At 43.8% G+C, this 26,234-nt stretch overlaps 1 protein-coding gene across 1 annotated transcript; it reads left to right on the top strand.

Annotated features, from left to right (window-relative positions):
* The first annotated feature begins 1,582 nt into the window (after positions 1-1,582).
* On the top strand, positions 1,583-25,322 carry lrrc4ba (leucine rich repeat containing 4Ba). The gene is made up of 3 exons (XM_028412461.1): positions 1,583-1,689; positions 20,606-21,134; positions 23,388-25,322. Exons 2-3 carry the CDS (start codon positions 20,889-20,891, stop codon positions 25,320-25,322), a joined length of 2,181 nt encoding a protein of 726 aa, XP_028268262.1. The 5' UTR covers positions 1,583-1,689; positions 20,606-20,888.
* Positions 25,323-26,234: the final 912 nt, after the last annotated feature.

Raw genomic sequence — 26,234 nt, 5'->3', positions numbered from 1 at the left:
GCTGCTAGACCCTCACTGCAGAGTGTGGGGTTGTAGTGGTGGTGGGAGGGTCAAGTGGGCGAGAACATATTGTGCATAACGTGGAAGAGGGCAGCCGGGGCCATGTAGAGTGAGCACTGTGCGATGTTTAATAAGAGAGAAACAGGTTGGCCACCCTGTTGCTGCATCCAGCCTAAATATGTAGGGGTCACTCATTACCCTGATCCCCATCTTAATCACGCCTGTTTGATTAGTGTGTGTGCGTGTGTTTGCGCGCTGGAAGGACGACACGTGTGTGAGGAGAGTGTGTGTGAGAACACGTGTCTGTGATGGAGAGCTGGCGTTGAGGTGCAAGGATGTGAGAAAGAGTGATCCTCCGACTCCAGATATAGAACGTTATCAATCCAGCACTAATCACCCGTCTGAACACCCCCCACCCCCCATCACACACACACACACACCCTCCCTCTCCCTTTGCTATCTGGTGGACACACTCAGCCCACCCACCCACTCTCTCTCTCTCTCTCTCTCTCTCTCTCTCTCTCTCTCGCATATCGTTAATATCTTGCTGAGGTGATTGACAACTCAACCCTGACCAGATCTGTAACCTTTACCTGACCTTAAACCTCAGCCCCCCCCCCTTCAATTATGTAACACCCCCACCTAGCCCTCCCCACTCCCCTCACCTCCCTCCCTCCCAGGAGAGTTTTATTTGCTAAACTGCTCTCACTTGAGATCAATCAAAAATGCTGACATCCTATAATCAGGACATTTCTGAATCAACACACATTTCAGCCCCCCCCCCTTTTCTGACTCCTGTTCCTCTATCTCAGCATGTCAATCAATATACCTGAACAAGTACTGTATGTACCATATATACACACACACATATATATATATATATATATATATATATATGTGTGTGTGTGTGTGTGTGTGTGTGTGTGATGGGATCTGCAATGGCAGTAGGACTCAAATCCAATGAGGCAGCGCTGTACAGGTGGGGCTCAGCGCTGTGTTTGTGCGTGAGTGTTGCCAAGGGAACCGGCCAAGCAGCAAATGTTCCTTGTAACAAGCAGTAAACACCACCATCATCATATTATAGGGTGGAGATTATACTGTATGACCATATGGACACAAGGAGCGGAATATAAAAACATGTGCAGTGAGGTGCAGCGTTGTAATTGTTGATAATTAGATGTATTTGTTATGTGTGTATTCTACTGTGGATGTGGATCTTTTGTGCGCAACCCACTGGGTGATGGGTCCATTTAATGACTTTTTTTCCCATATTAAAAATGATGTAAATAATTAAATAAACTTTCACATTCAAAGTCCAAACAGCAGCAGCAGCAGCAGCAGCAGGAGGAGAAGCTCGACATCCCCTCACCAGTGGTTCCATCCACCTGAAGATTTCTGAGACAATTCTCATTACCAGCGGTGGCAGCGCAGCACTTGGACAGGGTGAATCAATCTGAGAGACAGAGAGAGAGAGGGAGAGAGAGAGAGAGACTGCGAGGGAGACGGAGGAAAGAGAGAGAGAGAGAGAGAGAGAGGAGGGAGAGGAGACAGCGTCGGCGGCGGCTCTGCAGTGGAATACGCTGTTATTTGAGGGAAGGTGAGAGATCTCTCTCTCGGAGTACCGAGCGGCGCGCGTTGTCATGAGCGAGATGCGTTTCAGGATTTGAAGGCAGCTTCGTGAAATAAAAGGTAAGAACTCATGACATTCACACGCGCACATTCATATGCTGTGATTTTGCAGTTTGTCTTGTGTGTGCGTGCGTGTGTGTGTGCGTGCGTGCGTGCGAGCGCTCGTCTAGGCGGACAAGAAGTGCAATTTTTCTCCGCGCGCAACAAACTAGTGCTAATGGAATGGAAATCCGCATCCGTGACCTGACGTGACGGATGTGCGAACTGTCCTCGCGTGTAATCTCTTGCGCAGGCCGCGGAAGGTGGCTGATATCCAGGAAATTACATGTGTGAAGAGACAGACGCGTGTCACAGAAAAAATGGTCGAATAAATCGATCTGCGTGATCGGAAGGAAACTTTTCTTCCGTGCTCAGATTGTGTTTTTTTGTGGTATTGTTTGTGGTTTAGGATGCACAAGTTGATCTAACCTTGGTGATAAGAGGAGCATCCACTGTTGACAGGGCTTAATGTGTGATCCGGTTAATATAAGCTTTCACTCAAATGTGCTCAATTAAAGCTCCCCGATCGCAGCAGTTCACGGTGTTAATTTGTGTGTTAAGGTTCTGTTACCCTCTCTGGCACCCGCTGATGACCCCAGATTTTGGAGGAAAATGCGCAGGCACCTTGCGGTTTACGCGCGCTGGGTTAAGCTGTGAGTCAGAGCCTGGGGCCCCTCCGGCTGAGAACAAGGAGCAGATAGATTAGGACTGATGAATGAAGATCTGCTGCCTCTATCTGCAACACAATGATACGGTTATGAGGGGATTTAAATGCTAATGTGCAGTGTTTCAGAGAAATCCGAGCGGACTGGGACTGGCGGGAGGAGATTGCTGGCAGCGCGCGTGTGTGTGGAGCAGCTGGATGATCTCTTGAGTTTTATAATAGAGAAAATAAGTTATTAATGGGGTGTTGGAAGGTGAACTAGGGCAGGATTATAGAGAAAACTTGGGGTTGTGTGCGAACAAGTAGGATGTGGAATGGGGGTCAAGGGAAGTTTGAATGTAGATGTGAGGAAGAAGTTTTCATCTCCATGAGTGCTGTGGTTTCATTTTACATCATGCCGTTTGTATTCATTGATTCAATGCTGTACACCGCTACACCTGTGTTACTCAACTATGATGTGAATGACCATGACACATACCATTTACGAGCCCTCACTTGGCTGCATATGTCTTCCATTAGATCCCAAATAAGCCCAGAGATGTAAAACTTTAAGAGCATGATAAGGTTTTATGTTCCCTGTGAAACTATGTGTTTTATCTGCTCATATCGGTGGCTTTATGATCAATAGTAAGGAAGCAGGGCTTCTTTCTCGTCTGATCGTGCACTGTATAGGCTACAGCGGCACCAGTTACAGCAAGGCCCCGGCTTTATGAGAAGCTTGTCACATGATATCACATTTAAAGGCAAGGTCCTCCAGCTCAGGGGCAGCGCTTCAAAATATCAAGACATCTCACTGCTGCAATAGAGAGGCCAAAATGTCACAGCGGCTGCCCTCCTCCCACTCCCCAAACCAAAGTGCCACAAGCAGGAATGAATTCAAAGTTGGCCTGTTTACTGAAAAGATCAGGATGTGGAAGGGAAAACAAGAGTATGGTTTTATATGTGTACAAACCTCAATCATGGAAATAATCTGTTGGTGACTCAAATCTCCTTTAACCCTTTCCAGCCCAAGCCTTTTTTTAAGGCATCAGCCTGAAAATGGCATGCCCAAAATGAATAGAGTATACCTCAGCAACCACACGGTGTATTTGAATAACTTTGGTGTCATAATAAAGGGAACACCTGGGTTGAAAGGGTTAAGACCTGTAGGTGCAATATGCTTTTCTTGAGCTTAAACATTTAAAGGAATATTATGTATATTTTGCAAATATCTGAACACATTATAATTTTACTCTTGTCTCACAACTTGTGGATTGATGGACTATGTCCAATAATTTAGGTATATATACAAATATTTTCTAATTAAGTTAATGCAAAGAAAGCTTGCTCATGCGCAAAGATGGTGAGCATGCAACAGCTATAGCAACAGGGTGATCACCGCAGTTCAGATAATGTCCACAGATGTCACTGAATTCCTAAAGGACTTTGTATTTAAATCAAACATTGTGATTGTTTGCATGTTTTATTCAGTTTATCCCCCTTTAAGGACTCTCTTCTTGTAACTGGCACAATTAGACACTGGAAGATTTAAGCTCTTCATCTGGGACCACCAAAGGAAAGTCATTTTGGCAGATGTTATTATTTCTAATGTGTTTGTTGTGTATAAAAGCTGGAACAATTCAACCTCCTTTTAACATTTAATACAGCACATCCACTTTTTACTCCTCAGTGTCTGAACAAGAAGGAAGAATGTGGAAATGACATCCTGAACTCTTCCACCAGCTTGACTACTTTAAAGTAGAAAAAAAATAGCAAAGACCACATGCGGCCATCATGCTAATTTTTACTGTCAGCCGTTAATTTTAACACATAGTCACACATGTCCCACTGAATCCTTCCTGTGTCGCAAATTAAGCACCGGCTGAGCGGTTTCAGTCATTTGAGGAATCAGGCCAGGCTGCTCTTTAATTTCCGAGGCATACCACTTATGCATGGCCGATGAGCCTGATGAAAACAAGCAAGCAGGTTAACAGGGACATGGTAAATTACACCTGCACACCTGGCCTAGAGGGAAGGTGTGACTTTGAGATAATGCTCAGCCCCCTACCGCTGTGACGCTGTTGAAATGGTGGAGCCATTGCGGATTATTTTCAGGGGAGAAAAGTCACAGCAAATCCCCCCCAAAACAAACACACGAGGGCGGAAAGGGCGTGAGAGGAGTCTGGCATATAAATGATCACCCCCTAAAATATTGTCCAATGTCAACGATTTGCGCAGCTCTCAAATGAAGGCAGGATGCTTTCAATCTGGTTAAAGTGTAGTTTGCCTTTCCCTGTCCCCTTACAGTAAAAGGACAAAGGACTGCATTAATTCTGAGGGACGTCTCTGCTGCTACATTAGAATGCAAAAACTGTTGCCCTAAATTTGGTGTGAGGGAGTTTGCATGTGTGTTTATGCACTCATTTCTGTGTGTATGGCAGACAGCAAGAGGGAGACAGAGATTATAGATGACACTTAAACTGCTCTAATCAGGCCAAGCTGGTTGCTGATCTCTTCATAGAGTGAGGGTGTCATTGATTGATGGCTGCTCAACTTGCTGATGTACACAGGTTGAAGGGTGAAGAGAGAGTCACTGATCAGCCATGAGAGGCTGAAAATTGTGGGAACAACCTCCGGCTGTCCCTTAATAATGCAGCACAATGAGCCTCTCTCCCATCTGAGACTTTAGGATCATATCGCACACGTCGCCGCCAGTCGCCACGTGCTCATGCCATGCCTGATTCTGGGCATGGATGCCTGCGATTGCGTTTTGATGTGGCACAATTTGAATCTCGGTACCCGCAGGGGCAGGAGAGTGCATGAGCACTGACCCATCCACAGCAGAAATGCTAAGCTGCATATGATGGCGGTGTGGGTATAATTAGCCGTGATTGGTTTGATTGAGTCTCCTGTCCAGGCCTGGGTCTCGGCCCTTCGGGAATCATGATGACTGTCCGGGCATTAATTATTGAATAATAGTTAGAGGAATGGCAATGGTTAATGACACAAAATGAATGCCATAATCCATTGGATTGACATAATTAGAAATGGTGAGATTTCCCCTGTGGAATATATTCTCATCATGACCTAAAGTGGAGAGGGATGTCTGAAAAATGAACTCAGGCGATTCCTCTGCCTTCCTTCCATGTGTTTTGTGAACACACCACTGGAGAGCTGTCTGGCGGTGCAGCTATCTGATCATGTGTTAGCGACGACGCTCAAAAGTGGCTGCTCACTTGTGTGTCACTGCAGCAACTGAGGAGACTGAAGCAGTCAGGACGTGGTCCAGTTCAGGGTGTCTGACAGGATCTGGCCAGAGAGAGTGGTAAGCCCTGCTTGTCTAATATTGAGTTTGGCAAGGAGGAGAGATATAATCTTCTCCTGGTTAGATTAAATATTGGTAAATACGGTTTGGTAATGAAGGCAGTCAGGCCTCAGTGATCCTCCTGCTTTACAGCCACTGCCGGCTTGGCTGCACCCAGCCACACAGTCTTGGGGGAGTTTGTTTCGGGTCAGTGATGGCATAAGAGCTCAATACAGCATTGCAGAGTCAGGCTGGGGCCTTTCCTCTGTCTGCCTCACTGACTGGCTACGCTGGCTGAAGGCACAACAGTAGAGGCATACTGATGCTGCTGATGATGACAGTAAAAATATTGATGATGTAGATCTGGAAACAGAGAGCAGTAAACATGAAATTATAACCCTGATGACAAAAGTGTGATGCTCAATGTTTTTTTTTTCCTCCTGCTGTTGTTTTTGTTTCACTCCATGTGATTCAGGCCTGACACAGACAGGTTTGGTTTCCACGGAGCTCTGAGAGATCACAATGAGATGCTTGGAGAGGAGCGTGGGCACACTGTCGCACAAGATGACACGTAATCAAACGTCCCTTTTTGTATCTTGTTGGAGGTTGTTGTCTTTTCAGGGGCAGCAGTATATATGTGTGTGTCGTTTGAGGGGGTGGTGCTGATGTCACGGTGAGATGGTGGCTCCAGAGGAGGGCGATGAGACATGCCAGCAGTGGTCCCTGGGGGCCGCTAAGAGCCACAGAGGAGGCAGTTAGTGAAGCTACGCGCCGTGGCTGTGATAAATCACAGATTGGGTTGTATGGTTAAGGTTATTACTCTCGGCGCCATCATGTGAACCTGTACATGCCTTCACTGTTTGTTTTCCAAGTCCCTGGACTCTCCACGATATATATGTAGAATGTTGACTCAGTTGTACTAGTTTATTTATATATTTTGCCCCCCTTGCACATTTCTCTTGTGGTGGCTTTTGGATTGGGTGAAGCATTCTGGGACTCAGATTTCCCTATGTGGCCTGGAAAAAATAGCTGTTTAATAGGCACAGTAAGTTATTTGCCATAACTATACCCACAGAGAGTTTGATCCTTTTATTAAAATTGGTTAAAATTTGAAAGCTTAACAGCACATCAGGAGTATTCAGAGCTATTTTTCCTGTCAGCGATGCGCCCGTGGCGACCTGTGTCTAATAATATATCAAACTAACCCAAGATATCAGTTGTTTTGTCAGGTATCACTCATTCCTCCCGTCAGAAGCGTAGTTGTGTAGAAGTTTTGTGAGGCAAAAAAAAAGCAGATTGGATCCAGGGGACTTTTCCATCACACTGCAGGATTTAGTGAACTGACGTCCCACTTTGGGAGCTGCAGAGAAGGGCCGTGGACGCCCCGAACCCCCGCCGACGTGACGGAGACATGCAAGATGGTGAGTGGTTACTATGGCAGGTTACTATGGCAACCTCAGGTCTCTGTGAGAGCTTCCATTTCGCACAGCGTGGGAGAAAGGGAGAGAGAGAGAGAGAGAGAGGGGTGGAGAGAAGAACCCGCAGAGAAAGAAGGGTGGAGAAATCAGCAGAGGAGGTGAGGTGTGGAAATAAACATGCCGGAGGTGTAGGGAAAGGAAAAGAGGCGAAAAAAGGAGCAGATGCAAGGGAAAAAGGAGGAATGGAGTGGTTGCAAGAGAAGAATAGTGTAAAGGAGGAAAAGTGATGGAGAGTTGTGAGTGATGGGGTGAGACTGAGGTGTGAGAGGAGCAGATCGGAGGGCAGGGATGATGGTTACATGTCGCTTTCGAAGTGATCCGCACTGCATTCAAGCATATGCTGGAATATTTCACCACCGTTTTGTAATCATGGTGCTGCACAGTGTGTTGCCACTCTTTATCTCTCCTTCCTTCCTTCCTTTCTTTCTTTCCTCTCCCTCACCTCTCTGATTTAGTTGGCACGGCGCTCGACTCGACTGTGAGAGACATTGTGTCAGTCTTGGTGACTGGTCTCCATGGAGACGTCCATCAGTCAGTCCATGTCAGTGTTTTGTGGGCAAAGCCTTATCATGTTTGTCAGTGTGAGTGTTTATCTGTCTGTGTATTAGTCAGTGTGTCACTCATAGAGAATGGTGGGGCGAGGCCTGAATGGATGGGGGCCAGGAGAGCGTTGCTTATCACGCATGCACGCACATGCTGTTTGTTTGTTTTGGGGGGGTGGGGGGTGGGGGAGCATTCACACATAAAACTGTAAGGTCTCATGTACAGTCAAGGACCGGAGCAGATGGACACGTACTAAAAGCGAGCCGCCCCTGCTCCACATGTTTCTCTGTTGTCACCTATTATTAAACACTGAGGCTTGTTGCTGCTCATATTGCTTTTGTCTCTATACCACACTGATCCCTTATCAGTATAACAAAACTCTTGTTATAGTCAGTTGATTTCTTATTCATCTTACTGGTTACTATGGTTTTTCTCACAGATTCTTGCTTGTACTCTCACAGTGTGTGTACCTAGATGCTGTATAGATGACCTTGACCTTGAGCGGTACAATAATAGTGTATCTAAAGAGAAAAAGGTGTGCTTCCCATTGGAGTGTGTGTATGATGTAAGTGAATGTAACTGAATGCTTAAATGTTAAAGCTGCACCTGTTAACTAAAAGGTGCCATTAAATACTCAGCGATCTGTGTCCTGCTACGTGGCTGTGTGGCACACCAGCCTCCAACTGTTCCGATTTTTAGTTAACAATCACGGCGCACGTCGCAGGTCTTTGCACCACCTGAATAGTGTAAAACATAAATCTCTACTGCACCAATATTCTCCTACAATTTTTTCACGGTCTGTAAAAGCAAAAAAAATATGAGAAGCTCTTGTGTGCTAACGAGGAGAAGTCATGAAATTGACTTGACTGTTTTAAATAATCCCAAAGTAAACATGCTATTTTTCTGAGCACCAGTACTAAAATCAAAAATCCAACAACAGCAATGCATCTGGGATTCTGTGAATGGTGTGTCAACAGAAGGACACACATAATGCAAATTAAAATGCAAAGTTTTGACAAGGACTGGAGAATGGGATTAGCATGTGGTCTCACAGGTAGACCAGGAAAGAGACAAAAAAATAAAACAGGTTATTGTGTCTGTTAGGCCAGAACTTGATGCAATGTGCATAGAAGTTTGCCATGTGACATGCACTTTTTTCTAAACATAAACAAGTAGTTTGTATGCCTACAATGAATCAAACTGTCACTGAAAACAGTGTTTGAAATGACTGTATAATGTAGTTATGGGGTAAGCTGATCTATTCTGTCATGTGTGTGTGAGGAAGTGTTTAAGTAGACCTAAGAATTATCATTATCACTACTCTGGAAATATGTAATAATCCCAGTAAATCACATTAGGTTTAATTAGGTTTATCTATATTAAGTTTGCTTCTTTTTTTTTTTACACAATTTTCAAATAGTAAAATTGTGAGTCACCTCAGAGAGATAGGAACACATAGGTGAATCCTGGAATATGGGCAAAATAAGAAGAAATCATGGATATGAAGATTTGTGTAGGAGTATTTAATTGCTGTAATTTGCTGAGGCCCACATGCAAATCATTCTCCATGCATCAGGTTACACTGATTATAACATAAAATCATCCAGTGCATTGAATATATCATTTTCATGTAGCAGAAAGTAATCATAGTAGTAACATGGAGTTTATGAAAAAATAAAAAAAGTAAAAGTGAAATGTCTGAACAGCCGAACAGCAGATGCATTCAGAGGCAGATTCAGCCTAAAAGAAGCACAGTTTGATCAGAGCATAATGTGAATTTGACAGCAAGCTGCTGCTGCTGTACTTCAGCATTATCATAAGTGATTGCAGAACAATCACTTTAATGCATCAATAATCCAAGAAGTGTCAGTGGAGGAAAACAAACACTCATCTCCAGGTTTACCCAAATAAATATAGATTTATTTTGTTTGTCTGTCATAACAAATACAGTCGCAGAATATCACTGGATTATTTCAGCACATCACACTTAGCACAAAGTAAGAATTCAACCTGGTCATTTAAATAATGACAGACAGATTACACCATGTATACAAACTGGCAGTGTGATGGCCGAACCTGAATCTAATCCTCAGGACTGAATGATTTTTTTTCAGGTTTTTTTTTTTTTTTTAAATTCAATTTAGTTCAAACTAAACAAAAGTATGACCGGTTACAGTAAAAACAGTGAGCACAGACTGGAAATGTCACACACGCAAACAGTCAAGAGAAGTCAGAGTTAACATGACCTCCTGAATGAAAGCACACACACACTTTCCAGAACATTTTTTTTTTAAAGAAGAGGAGTCGGGCAGGGGCAGCATGAAATGCTGAACCGAGTCATCTCCTTCAAAACAGCTGGGAGCTACAAAGCACTCAGCTCAGAAACACTGAGGAAGGTTTCAGAGGAACCTGAAAACTGTGCAGTTTACGTTGTTCTGTAAATGGCTGAGAGACATTTTGATTAGCTGCTGGCTTTGACCCCCCCCCCCCAACCGCCCCCACAGCAAGCAGGAATTCAGTGTATCAACACGCTTAACAACCTTAAACAGGGATTAATTGTTCACCAAAATCGGCATTCCAACCAGGCAGCGCCACAGAAATGGACAGTAATAACTGCATTCCATTTGAAGTTGAGAGCTTGTGAATGTGAAGATGTTAACATGAAAAAGACTTTTATCCCAGCGTGTAACGACGAGTGGTATGAAGCCCCCAGTTAGGGATTTGAACGTGTGGGGTAGGTAATGTATTGTCTGTTAATGGGAGTGCTTTAGCAGGGTGATGAACACAGTGACTTTTAATCTGCAGCTCTTGGCCCCCCGTGAAAAGGGGGAGGAGGTCCCTGCTCCAGTAGGAGCAATTCTGAATAGATCAGGGCCTTCTCTCTGCATCCTGCATCCTAATGAGGATCCTCTTTGGACATTTTGAGTGGGAGGGCGAGGTAGGAGTTAGATACAGCGCAGAGGGGGCTGCAGTATATCCTATTTGACAAGGATGAGCGGTGATTAAAATGTGGAACGCTGAATGCTCCAGTTTGAGAAACAAAAACCCCATCAGGCTGTTATGCTGTTTTCTAAAAATAAGCACTTATTGTTAATATTGCTCCAATAACTAAACTAAACCGTTTGTTGTGGAGAATGTGGGAGAGTGTGTTTCCTGGCATGAGATCGCATTAAGAAGCTAAACAGGGAGGAAATAAGGAGGAGTTTCTGTCTAATTAATACTTTATCATACAGTCATAAGCTCAATTGACCTTTTGTACATTCAGCTGAATTAATGACAGATTAGCTCAAGTGGTAACAAGGCATTATAAGACATCAAAAGTGCATTCACCACTGCTGCGGTTATATTATTACAGCTGCAACATGATCTAATGAAAACAGGATAAATAATTACTGTCATAGTTAAAGTAGAAACCAGTGTACTCTCCTCAGGTTCATCTAATGATGATTAGGATCTTTAGGAAATATTGATGAGTCTTTTTAATCTTCCTGTTACTAAGGAATGTATTTCTGTAATGTGACATGTTTCCAAATTAAAACCAATTTTATATGTAACTGTTTTTAGTCAGAAGATGCAAAACTAAATATCTCCAACAATGTAATGCTGAGAAGAGACTAGTTTAACACCAAGTCTAACCAGTTTGACCACAACATCTGTGCAGTGGAGGAAGAGGTGACTGATGTCAAACTCCGCTTTTAGCATTCTGAACTATGAATATATGAACTTTGTTTTCCCTTATTTTCAAATGTGTGTTTTTGAATTTTAAAATTGAAGCCCATGTTTTTTTATTTTTATTTTTTTATTGATATTTTTTTTAGTTTTCTTTTCAGAGTTAAGTTTAACAGCAGTCAGTCTCTGCTTGGTGACGTTTAGGCAACCTACCAACTACTTGGCTAGGTGTAGGAAATAGGTTGACATAGGTTTTTTTTTTAAATACAATTCTTCCCTTGCCATATTTGGAATTCAGTCTCAGAATTTACACCACCAGGTCACTTGTGTGAATATTCTCCTTCTACAGCCAGTTGGTAGAAATCCTGTTAAACCAACAGTAACTCTCGCGGGCTTTAAGCAATGACTTGCTGCTTGCCTCTTTTAAAATGTGCATAATTGCTAATAACACATTTTGATTTTTAACTTTTGCTGCATGTCTTTTGTTGATGTTAGCCTGATGTCACATGGTCCATAGAGTCTTATTATCAAAAGTTGTCAGAAGCTTGTTGCAAATGGAAACTGAAGTGAATTTACACAGGCACCAAGAACCTGTAAATATTTCACACCAATATTTTTTTATAAAGAAGTCTTTTAATATGCATCAAAGGATGATAACATTGCATTTCTCAGGATGTAGTGCTGTGTTTGTCACGCAGCCAGATCTTTGCCTTGACATGTTTCAGCCTGGTTTCATCTGTAATGACAAGGAATTACACTTGAAACCAAATCCTTCACCTCCAAATCCTCCCAGCATCTCACCCCCCTCTCTCCCATTGCAACGCACCAGCCACTTAATGGTATCAGCTATCAACCACAGATTGAGTCAATAGCTAGTTTGACTTTAATACGTGTCTACATGAGCCAATACTTGTGGGGAAATCACTGCATGCAATATCAGGGAGGAAAAAAAATCAATATGGAGTACAATGGTGGTGTTTTCACCTGAATCTGGTTGTGCACTGCTATAACACACCCCAGTCCTTAAGTCCCTGTCAGGGGGGGGGGGGGGGGGGGGGAGAGTTATTGACTGGTATCATTGATTCACCTGTACTAACATCTAACGTCTGAATATTTCAATGACCTGGGGGGCTCCCTCCCTTGGGAGCCAGACATGAATAAGGTATAACTGAGGGAACACAAATGGCGTTAGTATGCTATTAGTCACACTGCTTACAGCGTGTGTGTGTGTGTGTGTGTGTGTGTGTGGGCAAGTGACGTCAGGACTCCATTCACCAGCAAGGCCATTGCTCGTCCAGCTTTCTTTCAGTGCCAGGGGGTGGGAGGGTAAACACAGCAGAGGAGGCCGACAGAGGAGACAGAGGGAAAGGAAGTGTGGGGAGTGTGGGGCTTCCTCTCTCTCATCCAGCACAATACAACACAGTGGCATCCCCCCCGCCACCACCAAAACTGCTCCCCATTTAAAACTATTCACAAGTACCTTCTGTCATAGCCCTGTATTCCCATACCCTGCACACCCCCCCCCCCATCCCCCAGCCCTCACCATGATCATTAAAAAGAGAAAGCCCTGTGCGTGACTCGGTAAAACTGCTTTTTTCCCCCCTCCTTGTTTTCTTCCATTAAATCAGAGCTTCTGTATCCTGATGCAGAGTTTCTCTTTTCATTTTTTTAAAAGCCCCCTGGTCTTTCATCCCAAAGTCAATTTTGCCTGGCGGTTAGTCAAATGCTTTAAATGTGTATAAGTGCCTGTGAAGAGTGTAAGCTTTAAGTGTGATAGACTACCCTGGGACTAGAGCGGGGCTGAAAGTGAAGGAAAAATGAGGCTAGATGAACAGGCTGGGCTAAAATTAATGCTGGTTGGTAGCAGACTGTGGAGGTCTGGATGGGATTATAATAGGCTGATTATAGTGAAACTGTCTCTGTGGCAGGATTACCATTTAACACGACTTTTGAAGGATGCTGAAACAAATGAAATATGTTTCTTTACATGTAACATTTTTAGCTTAGGTGCCATGGTTTATTTTTAGCTTGTTCTCTGTGTATTGTATGTTATTCTGCATGAGCTGCTTTTATTCCCCCTGGTTGGGACAAACAAGATAATGCAAGCTGAGTGAGGAGCGCCTGCTAAGTGAAAATTTAGTGGTTGTTTTATGTTAACCAGCAGACACTGAGGTAATCATATTAGTGCTGATTTATCACATCCTAAATTTGTCTGCTTCTTATGAGCTGTGCAGCACAGAGATCACACATGCGATAGACCAGCACTGCCTCGGCCCAGGGAAGGCCTGGAGAAATTAATGTCTAGGAAAGTCAAAGACCCCACTGCAGCCTCTTACTTGATTGTATTGTGGTCTGTCATAGCCCCTTCTAATAAGAAGCAGTGAGATGAGACTGATTTGGTTTGGCGCTTTGTGTTGAAATGCAGTTCACTGGAGGGGCCAGCCTCCCTGGAAATCTGAATCACTTTAAGAAATTATGACTGAGCTGATCTGGTACGTAGGGGACATCTGTCTGCTGGTCAGATTAGTTTTAAATGATGAGAAGGTACCCACATCAGTCAGACGTCGGTCAGACGTTCCATATGAAAAGTGAGAAGACATTTTTAATGATTTACAGTAGCTATCAGTCCTGTGCAAAATGCTACGCTAACACCTGAATGGGGTGGCTAACCTTATAGCAAAGCACGCGACATTTAAAGGAAACGCCTCCGGCTTTGCCACCACTCACATCTCTTCAAGTCTAACCTCCTGCACCCGTCCACTGAAGTGTTAAGCTGATATCACACTTACTTTATCTTAACTGATCAGACAGCATGTAAGAGGCCAAATATGCTCATTAAAGAGGCAACAAAGGTCAGTGGACTGGTGTTTGCTTATCTTCACCTGAGTGCCTCACTTGTTTCATCTGAATAAAAGGCATGTAATTGTTTGGAGAGGCGTTTGTCATAAAATAGATGACAGAGAAGCTTGTGTTTTATATAGTGAAAGGTCTGTTAGCTACAGTCCCACATGATGACAGTATAGAGCACCTTTATAAGACACCATCCACCTAGTGTGTTTCCTTAAACTTATGACCCCTGTGCTGCGTCAGGCTGATGGATGGATTCATCCATCTGGCAGTGAGACCAAATGTTACCATATGTTGTACTTTTGGGGTCACAGCCCACTTTGGCATTCGTGTGTGAGGATGTGTTGTTTTTTTTTAAAAAAAATCCTTAGACTTTAAAGACTCAAACTACTTAAATAATGATGTTTTATGTCACTTTGACACCTGGCTTTTGTCTTCAGTGGAAAAGGAGAATACAGAGTGGTTCATCCCTCAGTTATATTCATTTCTGGCATAATACATGACCCATTTGTTGCCTCTTTTGTTAACTTCTTTAACTCTCAACCATAACTAATGTACTGAAATTAAGCTTTTACTTTCTTTTACAGTCAATCAATGATTTAGCATCATGATAAAAAAGACATGTGCTACATTCAGTGCTAATTTCTGTCCTTAATTTTACCTTATTTATCCTCTGCAGTCTCTTATGTAATCTGCACCTTCTAAAACAGAGAATGTAACCACCGAGAATTCAGACGTATTTTTTTTAATCTTATCAGTCAAGTCAAAAGCTATTATCTGTACATTTTAAGAAAGTGGATTGCAGAGGGACACAGCAAGAGACAAAAGTGAGCTGACCCTTAGAAAAAGCTTGCAATGCACCATGTTGTAAAAGTGGAGTTCAAAAGAATCTCCACTAAGATAGGATAGAGGGGATGATCCTCTGTTCAACACGAGGCCTTCACTTTTTCCCCAGAGACGTCGCCCCCTAGTGATGCCTCAAGGTGCACCGGCTGTGTCAGCCTGTGAGGAGACATGCGCTTGAAGATGGTGGTTTTCATATCGAAGCAGACACAGAGAGGAAAAGACACAAGGCAGGAGCTGGATGTGAGTTTTACAGTCCTTGCCCTCTTTGTCACCCAGGCTCCACTCTTAATGCCAGTCAGAAACAATCAGAGTGTGTTTCATGTTTGCTGCAAATTGGTGTGTGATATGTGGAAGGCTGATATTTAGTACTGTTTAGATAAAAAGAGCTAAACCCTTTCAGAAGGTCATTTTTCTCTGAAACAGCAGATGCCAAGAAGTCTGCCCTGAAACACACCAAAACATAACTGCTTTCTGCGGAATTCAATTTGGATTAAGAAATTCAGACAGTGTAGTTAATGAATATTGATATTGATCAGAAAAAACATGTCATATTCGTCATCTCGGGCATCGACCACAGCTAACAGAATTTTAATAAAAGGTTAATAAAAGGTAAATTGATTAAATTGACTCTGTAAACAGGATGATTCAACAGCTGTGTGGCTGTAGCAGTAACAGCAGCTGTGGTACAGTACATAAAGTTACTATCTGCTCTCCGCTGGAATGAAAATCTGTTGTTTAAAATGACTTCCTTGTCTCAGAAATTGAGGTATGTGTGAGCAGATTTTCCACTGTCTTAAAGCCTCACAGGCACAACCCTGATGGGCGAGATGTCACCACGATCAGGAAAGGTCATGGCTCTATTCCCACCGCACACAACCGACATGATGAGCTTTCCTATTTTTTTTTCTTCTTGCAGCTGCATGAGCTGCCATCTTGGTGTGTGCCGAGTCATTATTGATGGGCCTCCATGCTGATGTGCAGACAGGATACTGGAGAGAAGGAGTGCGCTCCGCTTGTTCGACTGTCAGCACATCTTTCTGCTTGTCTCTCAACCAACCGCTTGCTTTTTGTATCAGTTATAATTTCCTTCGAAACATCTGTGGTCCATTTATACTCAACCGATGATTCCGCTGGTGAAAAAAAGCAAAGCCATGCTTCCTTTACCCCCCCCCCCCCCCCCTTCGCCCCCCAACCACCCCCCCACCCCGGCACCCTTCGATCTTACCGCATCACTATGTGGTCACAGACAGAGATGTAGCAGAGGGTAAAATTATCCAAACTCAATTACCTTAACTGTGGAGGCCGACATAAATCTTTATGAAATAAAGTTCACAGGATACATCAGTGCAGCCAGGATCAAAACACCAAGATGGGGGTCTTTTAACCTCTTCATCCCTACAGGGCCTCTGGCAAGTAGAGCATTAAAAATTCATTGTGGGCAACCAAGCATTGCTCAGACGCAGAAAACTTTATTTTAAATTCCTGTCAAGGTCCTGAAGAAATCAAAAGTGTCAGGCGGAATTACGTGGAAATGCTGTATGTATAAAGTGATGCACCAGACACCTAGAATTTTTCATTTGATGAAATCATGCAATTTTCAAAACTGCCTTTTATTTTAATATTTTATTGAACAGAGAATATACATGTTAGGTTGTAGGAATCAATGTTTTATTTAACTATGAAGCTGCTCTTTGAAGCTCAAGGGAACATTTCACAGGAGTACAATCCACTGCAAATCAATGGAAGGTGTTTTTTTTAATATTATCTCTCACTTTTCAGGGACCTATTGGTTTCTATTTGTCTAAATTAATCAGTGCACTGGATGCAACCTGTCACACTTTCCATCAGGTCAGCATTTACTTTCAGGTATCTGTCTTCTTGTTTAAACTCATGCTAAAACTGTAACTCAAATGAAGCATAATTTAACTAGCTTCCCTACAGATGCAAAAATAGAAGTATGCCTTAAGTCAAATCTTAAATCTGCAATAACTGATCGCTCTGTGCATGTATGTGTGATTATTAGAGCACATTTCACTGCATAGCAACTGCCTGCTGTGGCCTAAAAACATCATGCTCACTATAGAGACAGCAAGCTAACCCAAACTGTAAAGTGTAATGTGTAACAAGTGGCTAAATGGGACTACGAACATCATCAGGATGTTATATGATGTGTCAATCTCATTTATGTTTACGCACCAGAATGTCTGCTTGCTTTTCATGTGACGCTGCATCATCATTCACAGGCAAAATGACCCTGACCTTTGCACTTGTGATTTGTGGCTGCTTGACATTTGTGGCAACACACTGGACAAATTAAACTGTACGGTCAGTGTAGCATCATGTCGGTGCTAAAAGCTGTACAGCGGCCTGCTGCATTGCTGCCTCGTGGCTTTTGGAGAGTTGATGTCATTCACACTCGTGTGTTTGGTCAGTGCCATTTGTGTATTGAGAGTGTATAGGGTGCTAATGAGGGAGGACGGGGAGGCGGGTGGATGTGGAATTGGTGGGATACAGCTGGACGGAGTGGGGAGACTGTGGTGAATAGGTAACCATGGTAACTCTGTTGGCTAAGATTTGAATGCAGAAAGAGGAATGAGAGAGCAAAAAAAAGAGGGAGGGGGGAGGAAGAAGGAAGCTGCAGTGTTTGTGTTGGGTGGAAAGAGAAAGAGTGGGGGTTAAGGGTTAATATGCATCATTGTAGCAGGTTAATCTTTCATCAAACTGTGAGGTCAGCACAGCATTTACCCCCACAACTGGACACTACAGTGTGTCGGGGTGCAGATGGAGGTCCAGGAAATATGTTGTGTAGTGGGGAGAAAAGGAGGTGTAAGGCAGCTGGGGAGTGAGAGAGGGGGGAGTGAATGAGTTTGCAGAAGAGTTCACAGAGAGGAAGAGAGTGTTCCTACTTTTACTGAAGGAGGAGGCAGATATCAGGGGAGATAGAAAAAGGAAGACGAGAGAGGGGATAAGGAGGGAGGGTTGCAGGTAGAGACTATTGTAACATGTGGGTAGTGACAGCAGTGAGGTAGAATACAATCAACCAGCCTCTAACCAGCTGTCAGCTCCAACTAGTCTCAGTCTTCTCTATGGACTTTCTCACCCCCCCTCTTTGCCCAACATCTGAGCTACCATCTTAACCTCAGCCTCAGCCACCACTGGCTCTGCTTTTTTTTTTTTTGCACCTCTCTGCTCAGATGCTGTCTACCTGAAATAGCTCTGGCACTTGGATCTCACTGGCAATGAAAAAAAATGGGAAAAAAAGGTGACTGAAAATTAAAATACGTAAAAAGGTGAGAGCTGGTCCAAAAATAACACTGAGTGCCTCTTTATCCATCGGCGCTGGCAGTGCTGTGTGTCGGGATGCAGATGACGAGTCGTCGTCCCTGGCGACTGTTGCATCGGTGCCTTAGTGTGTTGCAGTCGCCGTCCCTCTATAGCACCGGTGTCCTGTTGTGTCTGACCAGAGATGCTGCTGCTGATATGATTTATCATAGTGTCCTTGTGTGTGTTTTAATGTCATTGAACTTCTGCGTGCGCATTATTGATCAATCCAATCCAATCCCACCTCTCCTCCCACTCGAGAGCTACCTCTCTCCATCTCACTCTCTCTCTCCACCTGTTTCATATTCATCCCTCTGTATTGTCTTTTCCCTCCATCTCTCTATCGCGGCGTTTTATATGCGTCTCTGTGTTGTCATTCCCCTCCCTCCATCTCTGTCTGCTTTATATTCATCTCTCTCTCTCTCTCTCTCTCTCTTTCTTTCTCTCTCTCTTAGTGAGAGACTATTAATATTAATGTCTCTTCTTCTCTCTCCCCATTTTCCCTTCTTCCACTTTTATATCTCTTTTTTTTTACAACTGATCTCTTTTCTGTTCTTTCCACTATTTATACCTCTCTCCAAGTCTTTATCCCTCATCCCTTTCATTCAACCTTCCCTCCATCTGTCTCCGTCTCCCTCTCTCTCTCCCTCTCTCTCTCTTTCTCCGGCCCTCTCTCTGCAGCTGTTCAGTATTCATCTATTACTGTAGTGTTGATAATTCCCTTCTCTGCCTGCAGCCATACAGTCATCTATCAGATTAATAATCCTCTCCTTCTCATTCTCTGTCTGCCCCACACACACACACACCCTCACCCCACCCCACCCATATCCTTTCTTACGGTGCCAAGTGAGGATGCTCAGCGTGTCAAATGAGTTTGCGTGTCAAAGTCCCATCATTACAACCATCATCATTATTAACCGTATCTAGATTGCTGGATGTCCTTATTTAAGGTTATTCAGGTCTAAATAACATGCAGATGGGAACAGTGGCTGGTGGAGTCTGACTTGACCGGCTATCTATTAGTGTTAATGTAGACTGCACCATTCTCCAGCCCCTAGAGCATACAAGGCTCGTACAGGAGTGGAATTAGCATTTTAGTCTCTCCTCTGTCTGTGCTGCTGCTGCTGATGCTACCGCTGCTGCTGCAAAAAAGTGTCATTCCGTTGCTTATTGTTTTCAAGGTTCGGACCTGCTTTGATAAGTGTGAGTTTAATTAAAAGTGGTAGGTGTAGCATGTTCAAACATCAATATATCATTGTCGTATTAATTGTTATACCTCTGTATAATTAGTGTTAACAAATGAGACCATGCTGGAGATGACTGGGAGCACACCAGTGGTGTTATTAATGGTTTTCAGAATTAAGACCAAATGTCCCACAAGCCCTGTTGCTCCCTGTCGCAGGAGTACATCTGGATTTTGTAACTGAAGTGATCATCACTCTTTGGAGAACATATGGCCTGCGCATCATATTTGCTCCACAATTTAGTCCTAGTATAAAACTGCAATGGTATTACTTTATAGTGCATTTTCGTGTGTGTGTCTTTGCAGCATTTTTACTGGTTTAGTCATATTAGGAAAACAACGACAATGGTTGGATTTTTAGGATGATTGAGACAGTGAAACAGACACTTTCAGTGTTTAGCTACCCTCCCTACTATGGTGGTATGTGCAGTACCTTCCAGCCATGAACAGTTTCAGAAGCTTTTTGCACATGTGTTTCTTGTCAGTTTAGAAGCAGAGTGAGAGGACATGGGCATTTGACAGGACACAAACCCCGGACTCAGACATTGTTAACACCTCCATCCAACACTTGTCTCTCCTGTGGACTTGGTCGATGTTTTGGAATTTACTAAAAATAACATTTCTTATAAAAATAATCTGACCATAGCAATCCCAGCCACTACAATAATAATAATGTAATACAAAGACCATGCTATGTAATTGTCCATCTTTTGATAGCATGTTTTTGTGTTTACACACCTCCACATTGAACGTTTAATTACAGAAATCGGCTTCCACCTGCCCTGTGTGTTAGGATTTGATATCTGCCAACATGTCTGCTCGGGGATTATGTGGGATTTGATATGAGCACTGACACAGAAGTTCTAATGCTTCTGAAAGATTTTTTGACAATCCCTCCCATGATAAGCCATACTGTAGATGTCTAACTTTTATTTGTTCAATTCATTGTCTGTTGGTGAAAACAAGATGTGCAGTGTGTCTCTAATATCTGCTCTCTCTCTCTCTCTCCCTCTCTTTGTCTCTCTCTCTTTTGTTCTTCACAGTAACTCCTGGGTTCTTCACACTTCACAAAAAGCCTCACTCGAATCCCCAGACAACACAAGAAGAATAAGGGAATAACATCTGTTTATCTGCATATTTCTATGTTCAAAAAACAAGAGCAAAAAACACAGAGATCGACAGAGGACAGAAACCATCTCAGAGGATGCGGAATTAGAAAGAACAAATTGCCACTGGAGGACCACAGGGAGCCCTTTACAAATCCACAGTGTGGAGTCACCTCACCTGTACCTTCGGATTAAAGAGCAGGGTCATGTCCCAGTTGCCATGCGCATCGCCACGCTGACCTGCCTTCCCGGCCCTTCCCCCTTCCTCTTTCTATTGGCCCAGCTGCTGCTGTGGCTCCTCCTCCCTGGGCCGGAGCTAGTGGGAGCTGCCTCCTCCTGCCCCTCCCTCTGCACCTGTTCCAACCAGGCCAGCCGAGTCATCTGCACCAGGCAAAACCTGGAGGAGGTGCCTGAAAGCATATCAGTCAACACGCGATACCTCAACCTGCAGGAGAACTCGATACAGGTACAAATATCGGCTCCTCGGGTCAAGTCATGGCTGGTGTGAATGTCGTGCATAACACACATGACATTAACATCTACATCTACTATTTATTTCTGCAAGGTGCACCATGATGCATTATGTAATTTAACGGTTGTCTGGAAACATTATTGATTTCTTCAGACTGCTGGTTGTTTTTCATATAACAATGATCGACTGGAGGTCATGGTTCACTCTGGTTTTTATTTACAATCCCAGCACGGCATAAATCACAGAAAGAAAACACACTTTATCATTTCAAACATGTCACTATCTCTATAGCTTTCACTGTTTATTTTCAGCACAGCACCCATCGACACATCTTAATAAAGTTATCGATTATAATTGTAGCTATTTATACAGTATTATTGATAGAAGAGACACACAGTGTTACAGCAGATTGAGGATTTTCTCACACAGATGTCTTTAAAGGAATTATCAGGGGGATCGTGTAGTGTTGCAGACAGCTGTGGATTTTAGAAGTATTTTGTTGATACAGTTTTATTTATTTCTAAGAAAAGACAAGGAAGTAAGTGGTTATAATGGCAGAAAACAGCACTTAAGCCTCTGCTGAACTGAGGGAATATTTTATGAATTGATAGCAAGGCATATTTCCATGACACTGGGCTGCCTTTTGTATGCATTACCAATTTATTTCGAGTCTCTAGACAGCGTTTGTGGCTTTACAGCTGCAAGGGAAGATCATTTAACCACAGACCATCGATACAAAGCATGAGAAACTCGAAATTTATAAACGGTTGATTTTACTCTCTGCAGCAGCATTTGATGTAATTGGATCCATCCTCTTGTTGCTGATGGTGCTGTGTTCTTTTGTGGGTTTTAAATTCATTTCCACTACCCTTTATCTCCTCTAATGAGAAGTGACGAGTATCCTAAACATTGTTAAAATTATCCAGCGCATCTCTCATAATGTCAAACTGCTCTGTGCACCGGACAGAGCGCTCTGATATCTTCCGTTCCTTGGAGAAAACATCTTATTAAATATTATGTGATGTTAACAGGGCATAAATGGGACATCACGCCATTTGATTTGTGAGATTTTAAGAGACGCTGTTAACATGGAAGGGGAAAAGAAATGAAATAATAACAGTATTTGTTGCGTTTTGAGCCTACAAATTCCGTTTCGGTTTGTTGTATCCTGCAGCCCCACTTGAAATGATTAAAAATCTAAAAATGTTTTAACACCTGAAGGCATCCTAGATTCTCTGGCTTATTTTTTCCTCCACTGAGTACCCTGAGAGTAAAGCCTTGACAGCTCCCACCCCCTCTTAACATCCTCACCCCTCCCTCTTTTTGCCCCCCCCCCCCTTCTTTGCCTATCACCCCCCCTCCCCCCACTCCTGCTCTACATACAGAAGAGGCAATGGCCTGACTCCAGGAGTCTCTTGTGTGTCTCACAGAGGGCTTTGGCCACACATATCTCAAACAGTCAGAGATTTAAGGGGCTTTTAGTCGCGCTCACTAGCTGTGTGTCTTTGACTTCTTGCCAAGTAAGCTCCAGTTGGACCACACCAAAGTTTGTGTGTGCTGCCCAGCACCCGTGGCACCCATGTATTTCAGAATCACATTCTCCTGTGAAAAAAAACTGTAACTACATTAATCATGCATGTTCACACAGCTTCATTTAGTGTCATAGTTTTATATTCTATGGTGATTTGTGGTGACACTTCACGTGAACCATCTAACACTGATAAACAGCTTATTAGCAGGGGATTATAATGTGTCAGGAATCCCCCCCAAGTATCATGGACACAGCGGTGTGAAAAGCACTTCAGATTATGGAGAAAAGCATGTGATAAGGTCAGGGTTAGGTCTACCACAGTGCTTAACACCTGCTTTTTGTCATGCCGTACGTTGTTGTATATACGTAATGTTAAATAGTGACCACTTGTACTCTGTGAATCTAGCTCTCAGGTTTTATTGGGGCTTTTATTTTAGCAGTGTTATTAAATCTGAGTGCAGTCTTCAACAAGATAACTGTGCACCTTAGCAGGTTAGGGGTATTGATTTGGGCTTTACTGTACCAGTACTGTTATGACATCAAAAATTTCATGTTCATATTAGAGGTGTTGTTAAAGGTTATGGACTAGTAGTATTATCTAATACTAGAACTTGTTTTTTTAACTGAAACAAGAGTCTTTTTAGAATACAGCTGATTTTCAATCTAGAAACAAATTCTAATTGTTATAATAACACCTGTGTTCTTTGTTCTTCCAGGTTATCAAGTCAGACACTTTCAAGCACTTGCGGCACCTAGAAATCCTCCAGCTCTCCAAGAATCAGATCCGTCAGATTGAAGTTGGAGCATTCAATGGCCTCCCTAACCTTAACACACTGGAGCTCTTCGACAACCGCCTCACACTGGTGCCATCACATGCCTTCGAGTACCTCAGCAAGCTGCGGGAGCTGTGGTTGCGCAACAACCCCATTGAGACTCTGCCGGGCTATGCCTTCCACCGAGTGCCATCGCTACGCCGTCTGGACCTGGGTGAGCTCAAGAAGTTGGATTTCATCTCTGATGCAGCCTTCGTGGGCCTCATCAATCTGCGGTACCTGAACCTAGGCATGTGTGGCTTGAAAGACATTCCCAAATTAACGGCTCTTGTGCGTTTGGAGGAACTGGAGCTATCAGGAAACCGGCTAGAGATCATACGTCCTGGCTCCTTCCAGGGCCTGGTGTCTCTTCGAAAGTTGTGGCTAATGCACTCACAGGTGTCCGTCATTGAGCGCAATGCCTTTGATGACCTGAAAAATCTGGAAGAGCTCAACTTGTCCCACAATTCCCTGCATTCCTTGCCCCATGACCTCTTCACACCCCTTCATCAGCTCGAGAGAGTACACCTTAACCACAACCCCTGGGTCTGCAACTGTGATGTACTTTGGCTCAGTTGGTGGTTGAAAGAAACGGTGCCCAGCAACACCACCTGCTGTGCCCGCTGCCATGCTCCTCCATTTTTAAAGGGCAAGTACATTGGAGAGCTTGACCAAAGCCACTTTACCTGCTACGCGCCAGTCATTGTGGAACCTCCCACAGACCTCAATGTCACAGAGGGCATGGCTGCAGAGCTAAAGTGTCGCACAAGCACGTCCACAACCTCTGTCAACTGGATCACCCCTAACGGCACTCTCATGACCCACGGCTCTTACCGAGTACGGATATCCGTCCTGCATGATGGCACGCTCAACTTCACCAATGTCACCCTGCGAGACACAGGCCAGTACACCTGCATGGTCACCAACGCTGCTGGAAATACCACGGCAACCGCCGTCCTCAATGTTACTGCTGCTGATGCCAGTGTCAATTACACCTACTTTACAACAGTTACTGTGGAAACCGTGGAGACCGGTGGAAATGATTATGCATTGGTTGCCATTAATGAGACCTTCATTCGTGTTCACCCTGGTCCCACGCCTTCTGACTTGTGGCCAGACAGTGTTCCCACCACGGACTCCTCTCTGTCTGCCGGCTGGTCCTCCTCCTCTCCTAGGGCCACCCGACCCACCTTCACTGTGCCCATTACTGAGCCGGGCTTCTCAGGCCTGGATGATGTGATGAAGACCACCAAGATCATCATTGGCTGCTTCGTAGCCATTACCTTCATGGCAGCTGTGATGCTGGTGGTGTTTTACAAGCTGAGGAAGCAGCACCAGCTGCACAAGCACCACGGTCCTGCTCGTGCCATCGAGATCATCAATGTGGAGGACGAGCTGGGCGCCGGGGCCAGTGGCCGGGGCAGCGGCATCTCAGGAGGCTCCACCGTGACACAGAGTGGAAGTAGTGGAATAGGAGGGGGCCAGAGCCTCAGGCTGCACCACCCAGAGATAGTTAACTTGCCTAACCTGGCCCGATCGGAGCATCTCAACCACTACTACAAAACCCATCATTTCAACAACAACATGATGGGCCTGGGACTGGGCACGGGCACCGGTGTGGGCCTCAACAACAACAACAACCCATCGCCGTGCTCTCAGTCACAGAACATGTCCTGTTCCCAGGTTCCAACCTCCACCAGTGGGGGAACAACCACAGGTGGCACCCTGCCCCAGCTGGGTCTCCACAGTTCTCTGAAAGGCCTAATGGGGAAGGGCCAGAATGAGCCTCTACTCTTTAAGAGCGGCTCAAAGGAAAATGTGCAAGAGACACAAATCTGAGTTAAAGTGAGGGTCGAAGTGAGGTAAGAGGAAAAGGGATGTTGGATAGAGACAGTAATACAGAACGCACCTGTGAAGCCAAGTATATGAGACTGATTGTAGCCCACTGTCCTGATGGACAGATTTCAGAAAAGACTATATTTCACACTTCTTTGTGTGGTCAGTCTGTTGACAGGGAGAAGCAGATAGGAAGACAGAAGCAGACAGTATCTGATCAGCACTTGTCCCACCAATCACATCTGCACAAACTAAATCAAACACATCTGATGTTAACCACAAACATCAAGTCATTCATTATGACTTTGCCAAAGTCCAAACTCACAAACAACACAGCGGACCGTTATGGACAATACACATGTGCAGTGAGGCTCTCTAGGTTTTCTAGATATGGCTTAGTATATTTCCAGGCACATTCAGTGTATATATTTGGAAGGAGACAATGTTGGCCATTGAACATGTTGTCAGATTAGTGTTTGGCAGAGACACTGAATAACAAACAATGAACTGGGTGAGCAGCACAGTCCCAGGTTTCACAGGAAGCACTAAAACACAGAGCAGTGTAGCGATACTGTCCAGAACACAAGTATCAGATCAGTCCTTTTCGCAGGGAGACACAACAGCAGCAACTGCTTTATTTTACAACTGGATCCACTCTCACTTTTTTCACTTTCACACCTTACTGGCTCACGTCGTCTTAGACGGAGGAAAACAACGGAGCGGGTTATCATAGGAAAAGAAACATCCTGTGGCATAAAGGACAAAGAGAGATATAAAAAGAGAAGGACTAAAAGTACATATTATATATACCGTAAATATATTTTCATTCAAAGAAATAAATTATAAAGAATCTTTATCAAGCTTCTGACTGAAATCTACAATGTCTGAGAAGAATATATTAAAAGCCGTTTTAGT

Source organism: Parambassis ranga, chromosome 8 (assembly GCF_900634625.1).
Source record: "Parambassis ranga chromosome 8, fParRan2.1, whole genome shotgun sequence".
NCBI classification, from domain to species: domain Eukaryota; kingdom Metazoa; phylum Chordata; class Actinopteri; family Ambassidae; genus Parambassis; species Parambassis ranga.
This window is presented reverse-complemented; position numbering and strand designations above follow the sequence as displayed.